We start from the raw sequence: 17,742 nt of genomic DNA on the forward strand, positions 1-17,742 counted from the left end.
GAGGTGGTTGTTACCCATTTCTGATCATATGGAAGTCAGCTATTAATGTTCTACATGTAACATGCAGTTTATTAATGCATGCCAAGTTTGTTTGTTTTTTACTCTAGGTTACAAGGCAGACTCTTCTGTTGATAAAGTTTCCTTTTACAGAGGGTCAGCTGAGAGTGGATGCCAATGTTTCTGTGCATCACCCTGGAGAGCCTTACGGAGTGAGGACGGAGGTGAAGAATATCAATAGCATACGGTTCCTGGCAAAAGCAGTAGGTAAATGGTTCCTTTGTTATTGCAGCATTGTAGATATTTTAGGAGGTCTCAGTAAATGAAATATGCCAAGCTCCAGAGTACACTAATTGGCCTTAAATGCCTTGATTAGCTTTGTCTGGGCATCCCATCCATGCGTCTTGCCCCTGGTCCAGGAGTCCCATTTAAGTCCAGGCTGGGGCCTTCAGACTTTGCCTGAGCAATGTCACAGGTGTGTGAGTTTCCAGTCCTGTCTCCTGATGGACCTTGGACCTGTGCTGTAGTCTTGTTCCCAGTCCTGTGGCTGGCCTTATGTCCTGCTGCTTCTGACTGAACTCGCTGGATGGACCCTGGACCCAGCTCACTCCCGTCACCGTGACCGAGACCCTGTCAGTGGACCTATGAGGCACTCTGGGGATAGCAGCCACGTTAGTCTGCAGTTTTGACTTTTATCCCTCTGCCTGTAAGAACAAAGCAGATGATTCAGTGCTTAGAGCATTTGAAATATATTAGCAGTAGCTCTGTGTCCTCCAGTGTAGATGATTGCTTTCCACTGAGTACAGTAGATGGTGTGTGTGAAGTTTGGATGCAGCTTGGGTATGAGCAAGAAAAGATGATCATTACATCTCCAAAATAAAACTGGCAAGGGGGATATGAGAATTCTTGTTCCAAATACTCCACTGGGTGAGAGGAAGGTCACTAGGAATGTATGGCTTGGCTGCAGTGCCTGGGAGAAAATGTTTTCTATTTGAAGGAAATGAAAGAAGATGAGGAAAACATGCAAGGAAAGAAGCAGTGCTGGAGAGAAAGACAGTGACTAATAATTCTGTCTGTAACTACTGCTGTTGATTTCGTTAAGGTTAAATCAACAAACTTTTCCATTATTGCATAGCAGTGAAATAGTAGAATGTATAAAAGCTAATAGTGCAGTATAGCAAGCTTATTTTTTTTCTTTTGTTTCTGTCAGACTATGAAATACAGAGGCAAATTGAAGAACTGGAAAATGGAGGAACAATCCTGAATGAAACAAGAGCCTTTGATTCCAAGCTTGGGTGAGTTTTTATTTTGGAGGAATATCAGGAATAATAGCTTTAGAGTGCTAGGGATACCCAGTGAACTGATATGGGGAGATAGCATGGTATTGCTCAACTTCTTTCTTCTGAAGTCAAAATTCACCAGCATGGTTTCATTGCAGGTAGTAATTAATTATTCTTAAATTTGAGGCTTTAACACAATCTGTTGATAAAAACAAGCGAACAAACAAAAAAAAACACCCCTGTGTGTTAACATCAAGCAGTGTCAGGGAGTTTACGTACACACTTCCTTTGAAGTGGCTTTAAGAAGTTCTGATCTTCACGAGGTGATGTTTTTGTTTTGTGTTTTTTTTTCTTTTTCCAGGAAACTAATTCTGTGGTGTACCACTTCTCACATCTTACCTGTTTTGTTTTATTTTAGGTGCACTGTACCAATGAGAGACAAAGAAGGAATGCAGGATTATCGGTATTTTTTTTTTAAATAAAGTTAACATTTCAAGAACTGAAAACTTATTTAATATGCTAAGCGTAGTCAGTGTAATGAGCCTGTAAAGTTAGTATGGTGAGTGTGGAAGTGGACCTTCCACTGGAAGGGAAAGAGACCTATCAAAATCGGTGTATTTCTGAGAAGTTCAGATCTAGAACTCTCTCATCTCTGCTAAATCCCATAGATCTTTCCCAAAAACTAAGCTGGATTACCTTAGCTCCAAGTGGATAAATTGAAGGTTTGCTTTGTGGCCAGTACACATGTATTATTAAGAATGTCTGACATTAAATGTAAGAATATTCTGAGTTAAGCATTGTTCCTGCTTTAAATAAATACTGAGGGAAATGATTTTCAGATAGCAGGCCCTGCCTCTTCACTCTTAAATTATGTTTAAGACACTGTTTGAAAATCCTAACTACTGCTGAAGGGTGTCAGCGTACATAGGCAGGTTTCTACCTTAAGATTTGCGTAGCCCTATTGAGGCTGTTACCCTGCTAAGTACTTCTTGCCTTCCGCCGGTGTGAGATGATAGCCATCACAGTTTGATTGCTAGCATGATTCATGTGAGCACTCTTTCATCTACTCTCGGCGAAGTCAGTGCAGCACAGTCAAGCCATAAACAGCCAGCTGAGAAGGATCGAGGTGGAGGGTGAGGGACTAAGGCATGACTCCTGGCAGGAAGCAGTGCTGCTGGGAGCTGGGGCAGCACTGCAAAGCAGCAGCATAACCTCTCAGTGCCCTAGCACAGGAGGTAATCACAGTAGTGTCTGGATGAGATCATCTGACAATGCTGCTGGTTATGTAGCTCAGTGATTACTGAGGGCTTTGGGCTCCTCTTCTCCTCTTTTGTGCCTGCGTGCATCCTCCCCTGGATAGGGTCTTCTTCATGCTGATCCACCCAGGAGTTCCCTGGCTTTGCATCCTAGGACAGTCTTCCTGTTACTGCCAGAGTTCGCTTCTCGGCTGGAGAATCGTAGTTCTGCAGAAGAATTTTCAGAGCCTCTTAGCTCTGCCCTATCTGTATTCCTGTTACACCTACATAAATTCTTATTGAAGCACAGCAAGGATTTTGAAAACATCCCACAAACTTTAAATTAAATCTGCTTTTCCAATTAGCATTTGTAGAAATGCAGCAGAAATGGCAGTGATCATTTAAGAATTCCTTAATGTGGTAGGGGCTGGCTTATTTAACAAGAATAAGAACACAACTAATTTAACAAGAATAAGAACAAATGCAAAAGAAAGTTCATGTAAACCTTGGCAAAACTGGTGAGTCCAATATACTTCAAATAAAGACCGGAAAGAATACTACTAGTGCTAAGATTATGATCAATATTAAACTGTGTTTTCTCAGATTTTTATAATTTACTTCTTGCAAATATGCATCAGATGTGAGATCTATGGTTAGGCAGATTTGAAATAAAAATTATGGAGGTTGTCCAATGTCCTTTATTCTGAAATTTTTGAACCCCTCATTTGATCATCTAATAATGAAGTTTATGCTTCAATTGCAGTTATTCCAGTGGTTTGAAATGGCCTTCTCTTTAAGGGAGGCTTTTGTTCTGTGGTGGCACCCTGCTGAACACAGTGACTTTGCTTTTAGCACAGCATGGGATTTCATCTAGATTTTTGAAGTTAGTATGGAAAAGGTTGCAGCCTGCCCAGATCACTCCTGGCAGTTGGCTCTCAATCTGGGTTTTTTCCTGCCAGTCCACTGCAGTCTTTTTGCCCAGATCTACAGTTCATGCTTGATGCCAAAAGGTTGAATAGGTTGTTTCCATAGCTATCATTGTCATTGTTACTAATAATATTATTTTGGGTGCAGAAGTGTTTTAATTACTCCTTTTTTAACATTGACTTTGACAATCAGTGGCAAATACTTACAGAGAATAGGGACTTTGCAGCAGTTGAGGGACTGATCTCTTAGTACTTACCAGTGATATACCAAGTAATTATTTTTTAATGTTTTATTTTGTTAAAATAGTAGTACAATTTCCAGGTAAGCTTAAACTTGTCATATTTTTTTATCTTGTTGCTTAGCTTTTGGACTGAAAATAATTCTAAGGAAGTTTTTCTTCATTTTCTCTAGGTTCATGCCAGAGCCAAATCTTCCTCCATTGATTCTATATGATACTAAATCTTTGCCAGCTAATGTGAACCATCAGCAAGTGGTAAATATTGATTGGATTCATGAGAGACTTCCTGACCTCCCCAGTGCGAAGAGAGCAAAGCTTGTTGAGCTGTATGGGATTCTTCCTGAACACAGCTTCACCTTAGTGGTAGGTCTATTGATCAAGTGCTAAAATAAACCTGGCGACTTCAAAGCTCCATTGTTTTTAAAAACATTTACAAATGTCATTATTAACCAGCTATCAGTTCTCATGGATTTTTTTGGTTGGAAATATGTCCAGTTCGTTGCCTACTTTGTACCTTGGAGCCACATGAGTAGAATAGTAGGGGAAAAAGAGACCTTGCACAGTGCTCCTAGAAAAAGCATTTCTCATGCAAGGTGCAGTCAAATAACTATTATTTAATATTGATCTTGTCTGTCTACACATGGATAAACTAGTGACTTACTGCCACAAATGTACAACTTCCTGCTGAGAAATCCTTGTCTGCAATTGCATGTTCTTCTTGTCTTTGGGTCTGGTATGAGGCTGGGCACATTGTCAGTATTTAACAAGTTAATAGACATGCTTTCCTGACTGCAGAAGGAAAACCTGTAGTTTAAATCTTTCAGCTTCATGTGCCCCAGTTGATCTGGTTTCCATACTCTTTAGAAAAAAAAATTGACTTATTCTTAGGTAAATAAACCAAATGGCTTTACAGCATGAACGTTGACCTCACAATGCAGTTTACCAGGGACACGTTGAGAAGAGGGGATGTGAAAGAAAAGGATGTGACAAATGTGGATGTAAATAAGGAAATGACAGCAAAATCTCATAACTTCCAAAATTAATCTAAAGGACTTCAGGCTTCTTAAATAAAAATTGCATCATCTTGTTTTGGCAGTGAAAACTCTGTGGGGGGTTAGTATAGCCACCCAAGCTTAGACGTTTCACGTAGCCAGCTAAGCTAGGACAGTGTTCTGCTTTGGTTACCTCTGTGATTAGTGGAGACAGAAGGAAAACAACTTCATGGTAAGATTCAGAGTATAACCGTAAGTACTTTAAATTGTCCTCTGGAGGAGTTCCTTTCCTTTGGCTGTAAATGCAGAGAGAGCAGTGCACATAACTACCTAATATCCCTTCTTCGTGTGTCTTTAATACACTTGTGCTGTGTATACTGTGTATATTTTAATACACTTTTATAGAATCTGTTTCTACAGAAAACATGGTTCCTTCTTCTGAAGAAGGATGTTAGGAAATCTGCTTTTGTGCTGGTGCACCATTTTAGTGGGCTACTGTTTGGTAAGCAGATGTGTTGCAAGTCTCATCGAAGTGATGAGGCTGCAGTGTCTGAGAAGCGTCTGTAGTATCTTACCTTTCTGTCTCATTGTGTAAATTGCACAATGTGATTTAGCAGGCAGTATTGCTGTCCAACTGTGCATTTTGTCTTGCACATTAAAATAAAAGGAGCTCAGAAGAGCAAATAGGTCTCTGCACGCCCTTTTTTCTGTTGTTTTTTCTTCTTCTCCCTCATTGTGGTGGGTTGACCTTGATCAGCTGCTAAGCACCACACAGCTGCTGGCTCATTCCCCCAACCAGTGGCATGGGGGAGAGAGTAAGAAGAGCAAAAGCAAAAGAACTTATGGGTGGAGATAGAAGTAACACTTAAAGAAGTGAAAGGAGGAGGAAGGAAAAAACAAAAGTAATGCAATAGCAATCACTCATCACCTCCCACAAGTATTCTGATGCCCATCCAGTCTCTGAGTACCTCCCCCAAAACCCTCTACCCTCAGTTTTTCTTGCTGAGCATGACGTTATATGGCAGGTAATATCCCCTTGGTCAATTTAGGCTTGCTGTTCTTCTTGCCCACCCCTAGCCTGCTCACTGCAGGGGTAGAGCAGGAAAAGAGAAAGCCTTTATGCTGTGCAAGTATTACTCAGCAATAGCCAAAACACCGGTGCGTTACCAGCACTGTTGTAGTCACAAATCCAGAACACAGCACCCTATGGCCTGCAATGAAGAAAATTAACTTCATCCCAGCCGGACTCAGTACACCCACTCCTTTCACTTGGCATCAACCTTCTTCTTCGATCTTGCTAGTACTGATGGCCTCTGCTGTGTGGTTTCTGTCATCTCTAGCAACTAGCCCTATGGATTTGCCTGACCAGCTCCCCTTTCTTTCCAGCCATTCTCTGAAATCCACTATTGCCTTTGCTTTTTCTCTCTTAGCTTTTTCCTTTTTGCAGCCTGTAAGATAATTAATGAGCTCCAAGCTGAAATTCGGGATACAGCTTGTAATAAGATAATGCATCCATTTGAATGCATGAAGTGAACACATTCTTCATTGTGGGTCTTCTTTTATTGTGCATTAGAATGTCAGCATGTATACTCTCCATAAAAGTTGCTTGCCTGTTCACTGGGAGACTAGTTAACCTTCATTCATCTGAAAATGGTATGTCCATTGCTGTATTAAGCTTACATCAGAATTTACAGAAGATTGCTGATAGGGCCAGATGCACAAATCTAATGAGCATTCTTTCAGGTTAGAGCGCCCAGGAGTGCTCATTAAATAAATGGCAGTGGTAGAGGGATGACTCTAAAATGCAAAATCTCTGTTCTGCGCCAACTTGTTAGAGAAAACACGCACACAAAAAAAAGTTATAATAAAACAATACTGTACCTCAGAATGCAAGTTAGTTTCTGAGCTCATTTCATGAGCTTTATTCTCATGTATGATAACTGCCTGTATGCACTGCAGTATTGAGAATGTAAGACTCCAGCGTTGCCTAATTGCAAGATGAACTGAAATGGAAGGAGAGCTTTGGCTGTTAATATCTTTGCCTGAGATTTCCTAAGTGTAAACTGCTAGATTTTTCATAGTTTTGTACAAATGACAAAAATAAATGAAGTTTGATTTTCTTTATGCAAAATCCTTCTTATTTGTAAACAGACAATTTTTTTGGGCTGGGTAGACTGAGTGGTATTTGGGTACTCAATTTCTGCATGCAGTTCCTACTTTGCTGTGTAAACAGTTAGACTGTTAAATACTGTTCTTCTGTCAAGAAGGATCTCTGAGAACTTGGCCAGTTATGGTAGTATAATATTTTTGTCTAGCTTCCTGTTGGGGCAAAAAATAAGATGCATTCGCATAGATATTAATGTGATGCTTTGTTTTCAAAAACCATGCCGAAGTCCAACCAAAAAATAGATTGGCTGTCACAGTACAGCATTAGAAAAAAAAAAGTCTGATCACTTCCTTTCTCATCTGAATTTGAAGTCTTTGTATACATTTACTGTTCCTCTGCTTACTCAGATAAAAGCGGCAGTTCCACTTGGGCTTGGGGTCATTCGTTTGCTGGAACAATTACATTTGTGAATCCATTAAACGGTCAAAATGGGATGCTGAAGAAGTAGTTCTTGACAATTTTGTTTACAGCATGCCACCCTCATACACTTTGGTGTGCAGGTGAATTTATGCTTCTTTTTAGAATTTAAAGCATTTTATAAGAAGCCATAAAAAAAGTTTGAACTGTCTTTCTTTGACTGCTCTTCTTGCTGCTTTAATAGAGTACATTTTCTGCTTTTTCCCCCCTGACGGTCTTGCACATTTTTGCGGCAGTTGTTACCTCATAGTTGGTTATTGTGGGAGCTGTGATGGTGAAAATAGGAAGAAGAAAGCAGAAAATGACATGCGTGAACACTGATGTAGTTTTCTCCTTCGGTTCTTCAGGAACATTATTGGTCTTTAAAAGCACAAGTTTGCATTACAGAGCCAATGTCTCTGCAGATGACACCAATGGCATTCTGTAAAATAGGGTATTGTTTTAAACCTGTTTTAAAAGCATGTGGAATTACTCCACCACTAGATTTTGACATGTACTATTAAACAATGGTGTTAAACCATATTTCAGAAATAAATTTGCATCTGGTTGAGTTTCATACTTCATGCCAGCGAGATTCTGGTGAATAAGTTACAACATATTTTGTGCATAATGGGAGCACCCAAGTGGGCCTCAATCACAAGCATGGTGCTGCAATTCCAGAATTCTGGTTTTCCTTCTAAGAAGAATAAGATATGTTACTCAGAATTAAGTGAGACAGCATTCCTGTGAACCAGAACATTAGAGCTTGCAGTGGTTTTCAGCTCAGATCTATCGCAAGGGACACGTCTGTGTGTGTGTGTGTGTACGTTAACTCTTTATGATGTTTTAAGCCACAGTGTAGAAATATAGAAGCAGAAATACCTAGTATGTGCAGACAGCAAACAGAAAATTGTGATGACAAATTATTAGGGAAGGAGCTAAGTTAAGATTTCAATGAAGTTTTTTTGTTTGTTTTGGAAGTGAAATGATGGATAGTAGAGCTCAATGTATCAGAGCTGCCCTTCCCTAAGATTAACTACATCTTCTGAGGGAAAGACATCAAAATGAATTCGGTAGTTGGAGTGAGTTTAGCATGACAAAAGTTGACCAAAATGCACAACAAATTAAAGTCAAGTTCAAGTATTATGGTATCTAGAAATTAAAGCTAATCAAGCTATTCCTTCTTTATATGGCAAGACAATAAGGAAAACATTTCATTTCTAGCTGTCATTTTGACATTTTGACATTCTGCCTTGTTCATTTCAATCTGGCATTGCTGGGTTTTCCTTCTTTTTGGCTACAGAAAATTATAGTCACTTTAAAAAAATAAAGAAGGGCCAAGGAATTTGGGGGAGTATATCCAGTTCTATTTGCACAAGTAGCAGGTAGGTATAGGGTTCAGTGCCTGGTAGCATGTGTAAGTCTATCTCTCTGAGTATTCCTGGGCTTTTCTCCTCTTACTGCTTGGAAATCATCTGATTAAAATTTGAAGGCTGGGTATGTTTGTCCTTGATTTTCAAAGGTCTGGCAGCAGCATCAGAGCTGTAACTCCAGCCAGGCTGTTGATATCCAGAAATCTGAATATGCCCACTGCTAGAGATATGCTTTCCATCATATACGTGATAAAAGCGTTGGACATGCTGCATCTGAGCTGTGTAGCCTTCATTGAGACATGTGGCGTCTGCAGACATTGTTTTTGTGTGCATAATGTTGTAGCTAGACTACTCTGCCTGGAGTGTTTGTAAAACCTTCTGCAGCACATGTATAAAAAATGACAAAAACAGCATTTATACATACTCACTTCTTCCTACCTAAATTGGACAGGTGCTTCTGTGGAACGCAGTCTGCCATTTAAATAATAGGTGTTTGTTTGTGCTAATGAATCCTGGGGTGAATTAGAAAGAGTACAATATTTAGTAGTTTATCATTTTAGTAATTCCACTTCATACCTGCCTAGTTTTTAATCGTTTACTAGACTTTGATAATTACATCACTCCTCTGATGTTTGAGGTTTTTTGGTGTTTTTTTTATTATTTTTTTGTCTTTAAGCAAAATTTGTTCTAATATATTTAACCTTAGATTTTACATTATTTATTGCTAAGTAACTGCTAGTTAAATTTGTAACACCATAGGTCAAGAAAGGAAGTTTGTGTGTGTGTGTGTATTAGATAAGTATTGGGAGTTACCGGATCTACTCCACAGAAGTCCTCAGTGACTTACTGAGGCTGAGAACTTCGATTCTTTCTTTGCTCATGGTCTCAAGGTAAAGGGGAAGGGTCTGATTTTTGTCACACCAGTTTTACAGCACTTCAATCCATTACTCTAAGTAGGTTTTAATCTTTTTTACTGAATAGGGAGCGGTAGATTGCAGCCTCCTTAAAAGCCATACATCATTACTAAAGAATGTGGTATCCAGAGATGGTAGAAGTTTACGTTCTGAAATGTTCAAGGTGGAAAGTCCAAATTTTTGTATTGCTGTGGTGATAAATTGTTTATAAAAACAAGGGCAAAAGAGACTGTTTTGACAGGGGTGAGTTTGGGTGGAAAAGTCAGGCTTTGGTTTAGCATGTACCTGGACTCTTTTTGCTCAGAAGTGTTCACAGAGATCTGTCTGCAATCACTACGTGCTTGGAAAATGTTTTTGCTGTGATGACAGTATACTGAGAATAACTCAGTGGCTGCCTCTAAACTGTTACCTCTGACAACTTCTGAGAGCTGGCATGTCCTCCTGTGCAGTTATGCCAAACACTGCAGAAGTCCAGTAGCACGCTGGATTTGGATTCCTCCTTGAAAAGGAGCACTATAAGCCTTCAGTAGACCTAATAAGTTCTGTGCTCTAGTTAAAGATCCATCGCTGCCTTGATGTCAAACAGCACAGCATTCGACAGACTGTGCAGTGTCTGTTCTTCTAAAAACAGTCTCAGATTTCACTTATACTATAAACTGAATCCCTTACTGTCATACCTTCTGAGCATTTAGGGTGCTGTGTGAAGCCTTACATAGCTTCTGTGAAAGCTAGAAACTAGAAAAATAAAACCCCACTCCTTACAGTATGACCTTTCCGTATCATTCAAGGGTGAATACAAGCCAATCTTATTCCATCGATCCAAAATAAAAAGAAGTGATTGCAAGATCAAAAGCGAAGTATCCGTAGACAGTTTCAGGCAAAGTCTTCTTGGTAACAGATAGCATGACAGCATGTGGAGCATTATATTGAGCAGTATATTTTCTGGCATCGTATGTATTTAAAACAAAGGAGATGAGAAAGGTTCTCTCCAAATGATAATTTTAGGGAGGATTTCAGAGAAAAGAGATCACTCGTTTCTTGGAAGTTATATTAAAACAGACAGGCTGACATACAACCTATGTGTATGCATTCTAGACAACATAGTTTCCTTACTGTTATGTTAATAAAATTACTCAAAAGTCTTGTGGCTTTGAAGTGAATTCACAAAACCAATTTACTTTAGGATTGAGTATTTATACTCTGAATATAATTGTGTAACTAATCATGTTTGCACTTCAGTATCTCTTTGATGCATTTAATTCTTCTTTTAACAGAATGAAGACGGATTAACAGAATTCTTTGAAAATGTGGTAAAACAGACCCAGATGAAGCCAAAGAAAGTCATCGGCTGGATTTTAAATGACCTGCTGAGTTACTTAAAACAACATTCCTGTACAGTAAAGGAAAGGTCAGGCTTCTCAATTACTACAATGGTGAAACAAAATTGCTCCTTTTCTCATGTACCAAGAATAGTATTGTGTCACTCTGTTGCTCACTTCTGCTTTAGTTATTATCTGTGAAGTTTGTTATCCTAGGCAGTGCTACTTAGGCCTTGACACTGTCATGATGAATGAAGCTAACCGAATGCCTTCCAGAAAAGAGGACTATGTAGTTAAGAGTAGTAATCAGTGCCTTCCTTCTCTGGAATGTGACAATGTTAGGGCATAATCAGGCAATCAATACCAAAGCTGAGTATAGTATATCATGGAGAAAAATACTAGCTTGTCATGCTAAATGGTGTGATGTTTAGGCAAGCAACAGTAGCCTAGATATACTACGTATCCTTTTCTCTGAGGTAACTCTTGCCCCCTTTTTCCATAGCCCAATCAGTTCTGTTCTCCTAGCTGACCTTCTGAATCTTCTAGAAAAAAAAGAAATTTCTGCTTCAGCAGCAAAGCAGGTGAGTACCTTTTTGATTTTACTGTAATTTTATTTTGAATCTGTGGGCACTTAGTCCATTTGCGTAGCTATTTTATATTCAGTGTGTACCAGTACATCGGTTGCTTTAAAAGGAAATTATTCAGAGTGTTGATGAAGGATAAATCTTGCATCTATACTGTATACATATAACAGATGAAAATGCCTTGTGTATATAATCTTACAGATATATTTGCATATTCACCGTTAGAAGGGAGCACAAACCAAACAGTACATTTTCACCATGTGAACTGCAGTCAATTAATTAAGTTCTGCTTCTGAACAGACCAGGCACTAGATCTCAGTTTGGTAGTTTGAGTCAGACCTGAGCAAAAGGTCAGTGGGAACTAATCCCTGACTTGCAGTTAAGCTGAGAGTATCAGCTACTGTGTGCTAAGGGATACTAGGGTCTATATTCCCAAGTATTAGCATATGGAAATGGATATAATTACCTGATTGTAGTCACAAAAATAAGTCTGATCTGGCATACTCTGTGAGTCAAACATGGAGACACCTGGCCTTTCTTTTATCCCAGCTTCTTTGTTATTGGTGTCTCAAGCAAGAACTGTCTGTAAAGCCAGCTTTCCCCCTGTCAGGACAGTCAGAAAAATTAGCACTTTCATCTCACATTCATCTCTGAAGTTATGAACTGTTTATGATGGGTACTGTGATGTCTGTGTGTATATAGACAAAATTTGGATTTTTTTTGTGAAAAGGAATAACTGCCATTCATCTCACGTTCTTTGTGGAATGCACTGTTCTTTCAATTAGTGATTGGCCTTTACATAAATACATTAGGTGGCTGTTTCTTCTCAGGTGGTCATCAGCAAAATTGTTAATGAAGATATTTAGTTTGCCTTGTGTGCTTTCAAGTGTATAACACTCTGAAATACACAGGGCTGGCTTCCACCTTTTTAGTACAAATCGATTGAGTCCAAGAACAACTTTGGAACAGTACAGGGAGCAGTTCACCTTTTGCATGATTATAAACCAAGAGTAACAGTTGCAAATGTGGCTCTTTACCCTACTTGGAGACACTTAAACCTCCTGGTTTTGGGGGGTTTCTTGTGCTTCTTAATTAAGCTGGGCTTGTGGTTGGTCTGCTCCTCGGAATAGCCAGCTGCTTATTATAGGCACCATAAATACAAGATCTAAGTGCCTGACTTCAGGCATGTGCTTTTGGAAATTTTAGATTGCAAAAGTAAAAGCTTCAAAAAGAGCATAAAATATTAACAGGAAATGCATTGGGATGCAGGGTGGTTGTGTGCCTGTGGGGTAATGGGACACCCATCAGCTTGGTCTCTGTGTCTGAGAGGGGAGCTTCAGAACTCCGTTCTTAATTCCCACCTTCCTTGTGGAGGTAGAAACAGGGTACTAATGCTCTTCTACTGAAGGTTTTTCCTTGTGATATATCTGTATGCCAGCACTTCTGACAGGTTATGAAATGTCAAGAATTTCAGAGATGCCTTTCTTGTTTAATTACAAACTCCTTGTAGTGTGTGTGTTGTCCTCTCTGTTCTGAAATTGGACACAGAGAAATAACAGTACTGTTTGCCATCACTGAGTGATGCTATCAAACTGCAGGAACCTTGCCGCATTTAGAAAAGTATTTTGGTTGCCTGGATGTCAGAAGAATAACAAATGTTTATAACAATTCTCAGCAGTAGGCAGAGATACTGGATGGCCCGAGGGCAGAAAGGGCTATATATACACAACAGCAGATGAATTGCAGCACTTGGGGTGGGGGAGAACGAGTTGCAGCGGTAGAGACAGATCCAACTAGAAATGATAGAAGGGTTTGATGGGGGGAGCACACAGACATGTATCCACATACACGGCTCACAGCAGGAAGCCGTTAAAAGTTTTAATTTTTTAAGAGGTTTGCGTTTGGTCTCTGCTGTGTAAGGCATTGGAAACACAGACAGATAAAAGCCGTGAGTGCTGATTATAGACACAGAACATTGTATGGTAGGATGCATATGCCAAGGAAAGGGCACTGTGTGCTTGCATAATTAACACTTAGGTAATTACGGAGCTCACGCCCAACTTGCCATCAAATATAGCATCCTGCCCAGAGGTCTCCGAAGCAGTTTCAGACTGGCATGCCTGTGCGCAGGGGAGCAGCTTCCCATTCCGCAGGGCTGTGGGGCGAGCGTGGCCTGGGCCTGGCGAGCCTTGAGGCACCACTTTGAAGTCCACGGTGGGATGTCCCGGTGCAACTTCCCCAGGGCTGAAACCGCTCTGCTGGGCAGTACGCCTCAGTGGGGCCTCAGTCCTCACTTGTGGGGCTGGCAGGGTGTACATCTGTGGCATCAGGGCCCGCTTGTGAGTTACGGCGTTGGAGGAGGACGGATCCCGGGCCAAGAAAGCGCAAAGTGGCCCTGGCTGCTGAGAGCCCTGCTGGAGCAGCTCAGCGTGGAGCCCCTCGTTGCCTGTTCTTCAGGGATCTGGAGCAGGGCACGGAGCAGAGCGGCCCCCAGGTCTTGTTTGCTTATGCAGTTGCATATGTCACCCACACAGGAATAACTTCAACACACCCACTTGGCACCCCTCCTTTAAAGTAGATAGCAGGAAAATGAGCACAGTACACAAACCTAAACAGAACCATCTGCTTCGACAATTATGGCTGCGCCATCTGGAGCACTGGACCCAGCCTGCCCTTCACTTTTGTCGGAGGCTGAGGGACAACTGCCAGGCATCAAGGCTTTCCATCAGTGGCAAGGAGAGATGCCCACAGAACAGGCTCGAGTGGTGCTGCCTGCCGCTTCCCTCCCACCTTTGGCAGCAAATCACTGCAGATAGGGTTTCCAGTTGGAGCCGTTCTCAGGCGCAGCAGTCAGCTGGCATGTTCACCAGTTGCAAAATGTTTGATATGATGCCCGTGGCAGCCAGACGTGTGAGTCCTGATTAATTCATCTTGACCAATGGTTCGCTGCTATGCCTGTGTAGGTGGAGAGAGCAGAACATCATTAAAATCTAATCACGCTCAGGCAAGAATCAATAGTAGAAACTACTGAGATTTCAGTAATGGAAATGGAGCCTGAGATTCTCGTTTTGGCTCTGGAGACCTCATAATTTGATCCCACTGTTCTGGTGCAGACAGTTTGTGTAAATGAGTTGAAATCATTTTTTAAACCGCTTTCTTTAGATGTGTACTCTTTGCCGAGTAGAGAAGCACATTTTTTAAAGTGAGTCTTTGACAGGGCTTGGCCACATCTTTCTGCTTTCCTTCATACCTGTGAACAAGCAGGGGCCTTGATAACATTATTGCCCCAGTAGCTGAGTGGATATGCTTGTTACCAAATTGAAAAGTACACGTGATGCAGATGCCACAGGGAAAATCTGGTGCCTTGAAGGTTTCTAACGGGCAAGCTTTTCTCAGCGCCAGGAGATGTTTGGCAGAGGACTAGCAGGGAAGCAGAGCTGTGTCCGTGACTGTCAAGCTGTCCTGCCCCCTGATCTAAGGCAGCCTGATGTATGAGTTGCTCCTGGGTAACTCTGCCATGCTTGGCTGCTTAGATTTTGTTTGTTGCAGATTTTTTCCTCCTGCAGCCCATAACATCCTGCTTGCATACATACCAATCCTAAAAATCACATCTGCCTCTTTCCAGGATGGTGATGGGGCTTATTTACTGTCCAGCCTCTGATGTGTGCGGTGCTTCGGGCTCTCCAGGGTGTTGTGCCATGGGCTGTGCTGTGCAAAGAGGACAGAGCTCCTTTTGAGGGGCGGTGTACCGGCCCAGTGCCTCGGGAGGCCCTCAGGGAAGGAAGGAGCAGGTGGAGGCTGCCGTGGAATTAGGCCATGGAGTGCAGCAAAAAGAAAATAATGCAAACTGCTGCAGACTGGTTGAATCTCTGTTGGGTGTATTTGTTTCTAGGGGTGTTCCAGGTAGCACTGGCACAATGATTTGCACTCTATTGTACTGGAAGGAAGGTCTTGCAGAAGACATCATATACTGCATTTATTTTTTTTTTTAGATGTAAGCAGCTGAAAGCTTTACTTATTGTGGTTCTAACTCTGGCTGCTTATCGGTAACTTTAGTATTGTGATCTGCCTTTAACCTTCTTACGGGGGAAAAACAAGGCACTTTGTGTCACTGCCCTCTCTCGGGGTCTCCAGCACTGTGATAAGATATCATCAAAACCTTTGGGGTACAGCTGGCAAACAAATCTCTATTTATAAGAATTGTGTCAGCACATGGTTCTTACATACCTGTCGTGGCTACAAAATTGTTTAACTGAGGGTCTTTCATTTCAGAAAAGTCTTCCATGCTGAAGACTATTGCTGGGGTACTTAAAGTACCATCCCACACATTCCATTTTTCCTAAGTTGTCTCGCTGTCCTGCTAATTATTTAACACGCGGTTTGAATGGCCCTTCTCCTTTCCCCTTCCCAGCCTCTTCTCCATCCTACATTGAGTATTTACTGCTGAAATTTTGACGTGACATCCATTTCCATACTGGTACACAGCAGTGGCCCAAACATACAATTATATCTTCAGAGCAGGATGAAGCACAAGCAGCTGTTTTAATAAGGGTTTTCTTTCCCTCCTCCCACAGCTCTGAAATAAGAGCAAAGGGAATACAGAAAATGACTGCCCAAGGAAATTGTTTTTTTATAAATGTTCTCTTCTCTCAAGTTTATTCCAGGGCAATAGCCCTGCTACGGCATAGGAAAACACACTAGCATTAAGAAGTAATTATTCCAGAGGCTTAGGTTCACCCAGCATCCCTGTGCTTGGAGGTGATGCATAGGTGGGCTGGAGCTGCTGCGCGGAATCGGCCTGGCACCATTTCTCTTCTGCTTTGTCATACGTATCCTCATTACAGCTTGCTGATGAGGGCTGGTAATGAGATGAGTTACCTGGGATTGGACTCAGTACAACAGTCAGCTAATCGTCAGCTCCTGTGCAGAGACATCGCTCATGGAAATGCATTTTCTTACCGCTCTCAGGCAGTTCTTGTGCATAATGTGAGACGAGCGCGAGTGCTGCCTGAGAAACAGCCGCGGTGGTGGTGGTGGTGGTGGCTGCCGCTGGGCCCACCCGCAGCAGGGGGCAGAGCTCAGAGCGGTGAGCAGCATGTGCTCCAGCCCAAAGGAGGGACAGAAGGTACACATGGGCTGCAGCAGGCAAACTCCTTGGAACAAGTATCCTTGCTGCTGGCGGGCAGCTCCTGGCGCTGCGGCAGGCTGCAGAGCACCATTTCCCAACCATAACCTGCACTCTGTGCAGGAAGTGAAAAGGCTTCGATTGATTTCAGGGTGCCGAAAAGGGGGGGAAGGCACAAGAGCTCTTTCAGCACAACCCAGGATTAAATCTTGGGCTTGTTCATGTTGAGACAATCTGCTCTTGCTGCTACTAAAATCTGACTTCTTAGCTCTGTAATTAAAATACTGCATGTAAATACCGCTGATATGTAAAGAAACTGACCTTTGCCACTCATTGTGATTTTCAGGTGTTCGAGGAACTGTGGAAGGGAGAAGGAAAGACGCCTCTTGAAATTGTTAAGGAAAAGCAGCTTCAACTGATAGAGGATCGAGAGGAGCTTGAACAGATCTGCCAAGCAGTGATTGATGAACACGAAAAGGAGGTGATTATGGTGATGCTGGAAAGCTCGGGCACTGTGTTAGGCTGTGGCACTAAAAAGGAGGGGATTAAAATGGCCTTTTCTCTTTTAATTGGTATTTGAGCTCTAGAGCCAGGATAGGAGCATTAAAGCTGCTGCACAGCTATGATCATGGCTTTTCTTCTCCTTTCTTATTTTACTCAGTGTTTCTTTGGAAATTGAAGCTTACACAAAATGATCAGCAGAAGAAATTACCAGTCTGGCTAATGTGCTAAGTCATTCTACGAGACCATAAAAATTTAATGCAAGAAAGCAAAGCTACGGGGCTTTCCTTCTGTCTTCACCTATGCAGCGTACTGGCCTTAACCAGACCTAGCCATTTGGCCATGTAATTCTCATTTTTATGTCTTTTCTTGAGATATTAGAGCAACAGTGCAACACTGTTCTGAATCTGAAGACTGAGGCTATCCACCAGCAAGGCATATATTAGTTATGGGATTAGAGGCTACATCAGAACGAGCAGGGCCAAAATTTCACTTGTGTCTGTCTCTTCTCTGTGTCCCCACCTTCCCTCAGTGCCAGGGGCAAGTCTCTCTTGCTGTCCTGCCTGGTACTGTCTGTGGGGTGGGGAGGAGCTGGACCCATGTGGCAGCAGCACCGGTGGCTTCAGGGGGCTGTGTGTGCTGCAACAGGGCTGCTGTCAGCTCTGCTGTCCTGCGCCTGGGCTGTGGCAGCAGC

General features: G+C 41.8%; 1 protein-coding gene across 1 annotated transcript in view; it reads left to right on the forward strand.

The window, feature by feature from the left end:
- Positions 1 to 17,742, forward strand: part of GATB (glutamyl-tRNA amidotransferase subunit B) — a 43,865-nt gene that overhangs the window by 23,777 nt on the left and 2,346 nt on the right. Inside the window, exons 6-12 of the mRNA XM_035546999.2 lie at positions 151 to 264; positions 1,208 to 1,292; positions 1,696 to 1,740; positions 3,851 to 4,040; positions 10,794 to 10,927; positions 11,341 to 11,419; positions 16,894 to 17,028. Coding sequence (XP_035402892.1) covers positions 151 to 264; positions 1,208 to 1,292; positions 1,696 to 1,740; positions 3,851 to 4,040; positions 10,794 to 10,927; positions 11,341 to 11,419; positions 16,894 to 17,028 — 782 coding nt within the window. The remainder of the gene's footprint in view (positions 1 to 150; positions 265 to 1,207; positions 1,293 to 1,695; positions 1,741 to 3,850; positions 4,041 to 10,793; positions 10,928 to 11,340; positions 11,420 to 16,893; positions 17,029 to 17,742) is intronic.

Source organism: Cygnus atratus, chromosome 4 (genome assembly GCF_013377495.2).
Source record: "Cygnus atratus isolate AKBS03 ecotype Queensland, Australia chromosome 4, CAtr_DNAZoo_HiC_assembly, whole genome shotgun sequence".
In the NCBI taxonomy this organism is placed as follows: domain Eukaryota; kingdom Metazoa; phylum Chordata; class Aves; order Anseriformes; family Anatidae; genus Cygnus; species Cygnus atratus.